General features: G+C 49.1%; 1 protein-coding gene across 1 annotated transcript in view; it reads right to left on the bottom strand.

Moving 5' to 3' along the window:
* Window positions 1–643: 643 nt before the first annotated feature.
* LOC104405503 (receptor-type tyrosine-protein phosphatase F-like) overlaps window positions 644–7932 on the bottom strand; it is a gene marked incomplete at both ends in the record, with an annotated part of 58890 nt that continues 51601 nt past the window's right edge. The window contains 4 exons of the mRNA XM_010014235.1: window positions 644–741; window positions 1371–1949; window positions 4204–4321; window positions 6561–6587. Of these exons, the coding sequence (XP_010012537.1) occupies window positions 644–741; window positions 1371–1949; window positions 4204–4321; window positions 6561–6587 (822 nt within the window). The remainder of the gene's footprint in view (window positions 742–1370; window positions 1950–4203; window positions 4322–6560; window positions 6588–7932) is intronic.

Below are 7932 nucleotides of genomic sequence, written 5' to 3'. Positions count from 1 at the left end.
TGAAACTAGATGATCTTGAGGTCCTTTCCAAGCCGCACTATTCTATGATTCTATTTGGGGTGCCAGACCAATTTCCATTTCCTTTTTTGAAAGGCAAGTAATATCAAGGGAGGAGTAGATACTTAGCAAAAGTTGCTATGGTTAAGATGGGTTTCTAACTGGATAGTGAGAAGCCAGAAATACATATTATGATTCCTGAGACATCCCTATTCTCTGCCCAGTGCATGCTTCCACTGCTTGGTGTTGTCTCTGAGTGTGCTTCAGCCAACATTATTCACTCCTGCTTTGTTACCAAGAGCCAAGTGCTTACTGGCTTTTCCACAACTGATCAAAACAGAAAGAAATCAACAAAACTACACCACCTTTTGGTTCAAGAAGAGTGAGAAGAGCGAAAGCAAGCAGCATTGTGCTCTACTGTGTGCCATGGTTCATGCACAGATGCTCAAAAGCAAGAGCAGTTACCTAACTCAGACTTGGAGATCAGAGCTTCACAAGACCCCAGGCCAGTGAGCAACATGACCCTGCTCTGCTTGTCTCTTGTCTAATGGCCTGGAAACATCACGTGGCAGGTCAAGATGCTGCTTTCCACTGTCCTGCTCACTGCCACAGGTAGAGCTTCCTGTTCTCTGCATCCCACTCTTACCTTAAAAGGCACTGCAGATTTATAGGAGTCAGGCACTTCCCAGCTCAGCAACACAGACGTTTTCATGACGGCATTGACGCGGAAGTTCTTAGCAAACACTGAAATGAAAAACAAGATTTTTGAGCACTGTAAGACCAAATCAGGAGGGAGCCAGGCAGCAGCTCGGTTCCAAGTCTCTCTTTGTCTATCTCAGCAGCAGAGGTCAAACAGTTCAGCTACAACAGAGAAGTGAGATGAGGAGAAATGAGCAGCAGCCTTTTTTACCAAGTCTCCAGTCTCCAGTGGAGTTCTGCTTTTTGACTATAATTTCCACCATCACAGAAAGGAAGTCGCACGCTTAACCGTAGTGTTCCTCTCTCCCCCTTCCACTCACACTCTCTTTGGCCGTTTGCCGTGATCAAAGAACAGTGGTGCTCAGGTACTGGATCTGCAGATCATCCTACCCAGCTGCCTGCTCCAGTTCAAGCAGGAGCCTTTCATGTACAGACAAAACATCAAAGTGTGCCTGTGGAGCAATGAAGGCAATTAAGCTACCACCAACGCCCCTCTTTCCCCAAATGGCAACTTTAAGGAAACCTTTGCTGAGCGTCCCCTTGCCGAACTAGTTTTAGACTAGGGAGCCACACAGTACCTGATCTCATTAAGTCAGAGCAAGGGGAAGTGTAGCCTCATGAACTGAAGCAAAGGCCCCTTGCTTGCTGTTAGGGCTTGTTAGATGGGCACTTACCTTGCTCAACAGGCATGGTCCGGGACTGGATGCTGGGGCTGAGTGGCCCAACCCCCTTATTGGTGCGGGCCCTCACTTTGATGTCGTAAGTGGTATCAGGCTTCAAATTCGTCAAAGTGATACTTGTATCCTTGGTGATGTTAACCAGGTCCTGCTGGCTATTTATGTCCCTGTATACCACTGTGTAGTTGACTATCTTGCCGTTTCTTTCTGCCAAGACTGGAGGGTCCCATGCAACTTCTGTGGTGGAAGTGGTGAGACCCACCACACGCAGGTTCTGTGGGAAGCCGCTTGGCACATCTTCTGCAGTAGTGATCTCCTTCTCAAACTCCTCTCCTGGGCCAGCTCTGTTCTTGGCAGACAATTTGAAGAGGTACGTGGCCCCCTTATGCAGGTTGGTCACAGTGTAGTGATGGTCTCTCTTCCCAAAGTCTATCGTGTTCATCTTTTCCTCATCAAGACGTCTGTACTGCAGCCTGTAACCCAGCAGCTCCCCTACCATCTCCTTGGGTGGGTGCCACTGGATGAGGGCTGTGTTCATGGCTGTCGTGCTAATCATCATGGTGGGCTTCCCCGGGACTGCAACATAAACACACAATGACCATCTATAGCCTGGAAGGAGGGCAAGGAAGGACCGCTTCTGTGCTGCTCAGTCCAAGAGGATTGAGGAAAGTGGGAAAGTTCAGATAACAGGGTGAAGAGGACGACAGACAATTCACATGGATAAGAGGCAGACTGACCCTAATCCGGTGATGAGGGAAGCTGGACTCAGCCAGCTTTTGGCTGCCATTTAAACAGGGAATAAGTTCAGCCATATCCAGCCCCAAAATTCATCCCCTTTTATAGGAAAGATTTAAGGTACCTCAAAGCATCACATTTAACTCAGAGAAGATAGGAATCCCGTCCTCCCAATCAGTGGTCTTCAGACACTCCAGCTAGTGTGCAGCACCAGACCATGCTGGCCCCAGTGCACTGTACCACAACAGACACACAGAAGCCCATGTCCAGCACCCTGATCTGTCTGGAGGCAGATTAATTTCATCCTGAAACCTTGCAGTTTTACCATGTGCAGAGGCAGCGAGCAGAGCTGGGCAGGCTGTTTGCCATCAGAATACATTTTGGTTTAGCTGATGAGCAGATTCATGATGTCAGTGTCGATGTGAAAGGTGAACACAAGCGTTCCACAGGATTTTGCTTATGCTGCACAAGTCAAGGGGTGTTGTCATCACTGGTTAGGAACTGACGGTTTTAAATTGGTGGTTTAATACCTTGATCTCCTTCAGTTAAAAAAGGATGTGTCTTCGCTTCACATCAGCTCAGATTTGTAAACAAATCAACTGATAGGGAAGATACTCAGAATCAAAGGGAGGGGGCCACTGATATGAAAATGAAAATGGGGTTGTAGCCAAACTTAGGTAAATAAAATATCCTTGAACAGTTTTGAAATGTATGAGCCCACAGATGAACACAAGAAAAACGTATCTGACAGAATTATGCCTCGATTTTGCCATCAGAGGGCGATACCAACACTCCCCTTTGAGGTCAAACCTGCAGACAAGCCTGTACAAAGGCAGCTCTGGGGTGGTTCTGTAGATAGTTAAGACATACAATTACATTTTCACTGCCACTGCCATCCTCCTTGCACTCATAAGACAATGTCTAAGAGCGGCTGGTATTAAGGGACACATTATTTTCAAAGCTGATTCCAAATATTAACTTCAACTGTGCATCATAACATGGGAAGACCCACTGTGGTTTACAGTGCAACACTGGTATGTTTAGGAAGCTTTTCCTGTTTATAGGACAGCTGCAGCAATGTGATGAGCAGAGCATACATCATGGCGAGGCACAAGGGAGACAGCATTTGAGATTGTGACAGTGGAAACTACCTCTGGAGCTCCCCATATGCAGTGCGGAGGAGATGGCAAGCTGTTCCCTGCTTAAAATCACCAGGAACAAACGCTCTCAGTTTGCACAAGCTGCATTCCCATAATAACAAGTGGTAAATACTGTTCCTGTGGATGGTGTGAGGAAGCAGCAGGATTATCAGTTGTAGGACAAGTCTAGTGAGTGGAAATCGTGGTCAAGACAATGTCAACTAGTTGGTGCCACCGCCAAAGGCAAGTTTGACCGCATCCGCAGGAAAGCACCTGATGAAATCCTGTGTGCCCCTGCTCCAGGCCGAGGCTCCTGTGTTCCACTAGGCACAGGGTACAAGTCTCTGCTGACACTGCAGAACCAAACTGGCTGGGATCACCAGGACCTAGAAGTTGTGTCCGCAGCACTCCTATGGCAGGATTTGTTGCATTCCAGATTTTACCACGGCTCTAGGAGCAGCTGGGCTCAGCTACGTAAGCCTGGGGAGACAGCAGTAGCAATGGCTGGGGGGGAAGCTGAGAAGCACCTCTGAGGAGCCCTCTGTGCCAAGAGCCATCCCCGACAGCACTGTAGTCACCACAGGAAGCAAGAAATGGCACTTCTCTATGGGAACAAGGTGAGGACAGGCCATAACTCCAAAGCTGAGGGAGGGCCTGGACTTTCAGGCTTCCTCTTTCCAGGTTTCTGGCCTATGCAGATGAGCTCAGACCCATGAGTTTCATTGCTCTCTCACGGGCCCTGGCAGTGTCTGTCCATCTGGTTGCTGTACTTTGCTCAAGTGATCCAGTGGCAAAGCCTGTAAATAAGGGCTGGAGATCACATGAGTATGTGCCTCTGTAGCATCTCCAGCCCTCTCGCTTTCTCCTGTACAGGTGCCTTGGTCATACTTCCCATGCCTCTTGGGAGGTTTTACTACGACTCCTAAGAGGCTGTGGCATCTGCTCCCCACACTCACCTGCCCCTGTGGTGGTGATGACTTTCGGCTTGCTGCGGGCACCATCACCTTTGGTGGTGTAGGCAGCAACTGTGACGGAGTAGGTGGTTTCCGGCAGCAGGCCTCCAATGACTGTCTCCTGGGAGCACATCCACGAGGCAGAGAAGGGGCAAATGAGAAGAACAAATACGTGTTACCGGAATGAGCAAAGGAGGGCACTGGGGTCAGTGTCTCGAACAGCAACACACCAACACACTCACTGATCCACACTCATGCATTGTACTCAAGCACATATCTCGCACAGCCAGCAAAGAATTGCTGCCACTCCAACACTCATCCGCCTCATTTCAACCCCTGCCTCTAACACTTGGCCTTTCCAGGGACCCACCAGCAACCTGTGTCAGCAGCTCTGCTCTCCCACGGCTTCTGCCAAGAGCGAGATCTGCTCCAGACAGTCCTGTGTGAAGCCTGAGAGTTAAGAGGACTGTGGAGCTGTGAACCAGAGCAAAAGCCAGTTCAGCTGGCTGGGGAAATCTCTTGGGGGCTAATTTGGGGATTTTTAAAGTTGTCTTTTGCAGCAGAGCCGCAGGGGGCACAGAGAGGCAACGCACGGTCGGGGGCCCCAGGCAGGGAGCACCTGCAGTGCTACAGCAGTGTGTTCACCTCCTTGCCAGGCACAGCACTGAAGGGATGGGACAAGGTCAGCTCAAGGCACTGGCAAGACCTGGAGGGAAAACCCTGCTCTGTGGGAGGTCTGGGAGGAGGGCAGACTCGGCAGGGTGCTAGCATCCCTGCATGTTCTGGCTTCCTCTGGGCAGGAGGAGGGCATGGCTCTGCACTTCAATTTGAGATCAAAGAGGGGAGCATGACTCCTCCCTCCTGGCCTCCAGCAGCAACATGACTTTTGCCAAGTGTATCTGGCCAGGCCTGCAAACGAGCAAGCGCAGTGAGCTCAGCAGCTCACAGAAGCATTCTGTGAGCTCAGGGCAGGTACCCCTCACTGCATTCATCTGTGGGTATTGTAAAAGTGACCAGGGCCATTAGCACTAATAACCCATCAGGTCAGGGAGCAACAGACAACTTGGCTGGAAAAGAGGGTGGGGAAGCTTTTGGAAAGGAAGCAGAGGTTCCGGGTTGGTTATTTACCCTTTCACACAAGAAGTGCAGCGATGGAGAGGGACAAGGCAGCATGGGCACTGTTAAGAGGCTGCTCCAGGGGTCTGATCTCTGCCCAAGGGATCCCTGTCAGCTTGAGGGGAATGAAGGGTGCTTGTGGCTGCTCTCAGAGCACAGCCAGTCCTCCCATCACTCACTCACACAAACATGCACACTATTAAAACTGCTGATTTCCAGTCAGCACTGCTGGTTCAGGTTACCTGCCCAGGCTTACTCATCAAAATCACCGTGTTACCATTGCGGAACCAGCCAGCCCAGGGAAAAATCAACAAGCACCAACAAGAACCCCGCCAAAATCACCGTGTGAACCAGAGTTCAATCCCAACTCCGCCCCTGCAGCAGATTGTGTGTGCAGGTGAGTGGACGCGCAGTCCGATCGGTGCCAATGGACCCGCGGGGGAAGCACTCACACAAAACCTGCAGACTCTGAACATCCCAAGAGAATTCACTCCTCCCAAATCCATGCAAAGAGAAATTCTCACGCAAAAGCATGCCACCAGGAGCAAAGCAAGCGAGCTGAGAGGAGGGGAAGAGAGATGAGGGATGGATGAAAGAATGTCTGATTGCATAATGTAAACACAGTGCTGCCATGACAAAGACATTCTGTGCAAGAATCCTCCGTAAAAAGCAGGAGGAGAAATGCATTGTGCCAGGGAAACTCACAGTAGGGCAAATAATTGAATTGCTGACTCTAAAAAGGTCATTTTCCAGTTTGTTCCTCCAAATTTATATTTCAAAATTATGTGGGAAAAATTGGATTTAACTGTTTAAATGTGATTGTTTCCTTATTACGATCTGTGTTTCAGCCAAAGGTCACGGTTGAGAGTGTAGTTATTTTTCATGACTACGATCAATGTGGTTTAAAGATTATATATCTAATTTTACCATGTAACTTGGTGGGCCAACTACTGCAGAAAGTAGGATGCACCTCCCGAGTTGATCACTTGAGCCTGCCTAAAACTGCACTGCAACAAGCTGGAAATACAGATTATAGGAAATGTCAATTGCTTTTCTGCATTTAGTAGCAAGCTAAATGCCAATTTTCTCTGGATTTGCTGCTTGTGGAAGGCTTCACAATGTAACTCTCCAGCCTCATTAAAGGAGTGAAAGGGATGTTTTGACAGCACTGTGTCTACAAAATTTACGAATCGATTTACCAAACCCCTCCTTTCCAACCTGGAATCCACACAAGTGGTACTTACGTGGTCGACGGAGTCCTCAGTTCTCCACTGACGGGGGGAGAAAGGAAGGAGGAGAGAAAAATGGAGACACAGAATTTTAAGGGGCAACGTGTAGGAAGGGGATGACGATGACAACAGCAGGGGTTAGCAGGACTGGGTTGGGGGGATTACAACACTTATACATAGAGGGTCACTTGGCACAGGCTGTGCCAAGGGAAGAGGTGGCATAGAGCAATTTTCTACATGCCGCTAGCCTGCACAGTAGGTCTGAGATCATTCACACAAACAGGGACAAACAGCTTCCTTCTTGTATGGACAGAAAAGTCACCACTTCCTAACTTTGTAGTCCTTTCCCCTTCTGGCATTGGGCTATTCTGCTTCTTCCACAAGTAGAACAAGAAGGGACAGCTTGTACCAACAAGGCTCTGCAGCTGACTGCTGTCCTGCATGGCACACAACAGATCTGTGGGCTGATGTCCAGTTTCTGCCTTAGTGATCCTTCAGCCACCATCTCTTGTTGAGAATGAAAGACTTCAACACACAAAATTCAGAGGGCACTCTCTGCAGGGAAGCACCAATGCAACATTTACAGAGCTTCTCTTTCCTGCATCATTTTCAAGAAAACGCTCTGGGGACCTCAGAAAACCGAGAAGAGCTGCACTCTAAGCTGCTTCTCCAACAAAGCTGTGTGTCTTGGAGCAAGGCTTGAACTGTTGCATATACTGAGGAAACAGCTTCTCACTTACAATTACACAACACCAAATGGCAAACACTTGTTTGGCAAGAGCAGCCCTGCAGGTAAGACTTTTACACAAACTATTTCCCAGCAATAGCTCATGTGGATTCCCAGCCATGGCAGCTCAATTAGGGCTCTGAAGAGGGAACATGCAGGTTTCTGGCTGGATTTGGGGTTCCAAGACATCAAAGCTGCACTGGGGTGGTGAAACAGACCTTGGCTGCTGCCACGCATGCCTGTAGCACTGTTCTTTGTGGTTGATGCACCAAAGGAAGGTTTGCAGAGATCATAGCGAGCTCTCTCAGCCAAGGTGATGTGTTCCATCTCAGGTTACTAAATCTGCCTGGAGGAAGCACTGGTCGATAGGTTCAAGCATAGAGATGAAAGTGGAAGATAGGTATTATTGCCCCTGACTCACAGTGTGAGCCTTGGCAGGCCTTTCTTCTGAGCCTGAGCTGCCAGCTGTGAAATGGTGCTCAGATACTGACTTCCCTGGGACACCAGGAAGCCCAGCTAATGCTGCTGAAGTGCTTGGGAACCTGCGGGTGCAGCAGTAACACTAAATGGCATTAAGGCTACAAGTTGCCTTTTGTACTCAGGCTATTTGAGGTGGCTTTCACAGGCTGCAACCTGTCACAGTGGCAGAGTACTCTCCTC

Source organism: Nestor notabilis, unplaced genomic scaffold, assembly GCF_000696875.1.
Source record: "Nestor notabilis isolate BGI_N333 unplaced genomic scaffold, ASM69687v1 scaffold7435, whole genome shotgun sequence".
Classification (NCBI taxonomy): Eukaryota; Metazoa; Chordata; class Aves; order Psittaciformes; family Psittacidae; genus Nestor; species Nestor notabilis.
This window is presented reverse-complemented; position numbering and strand designations above follow the sequence as displayed.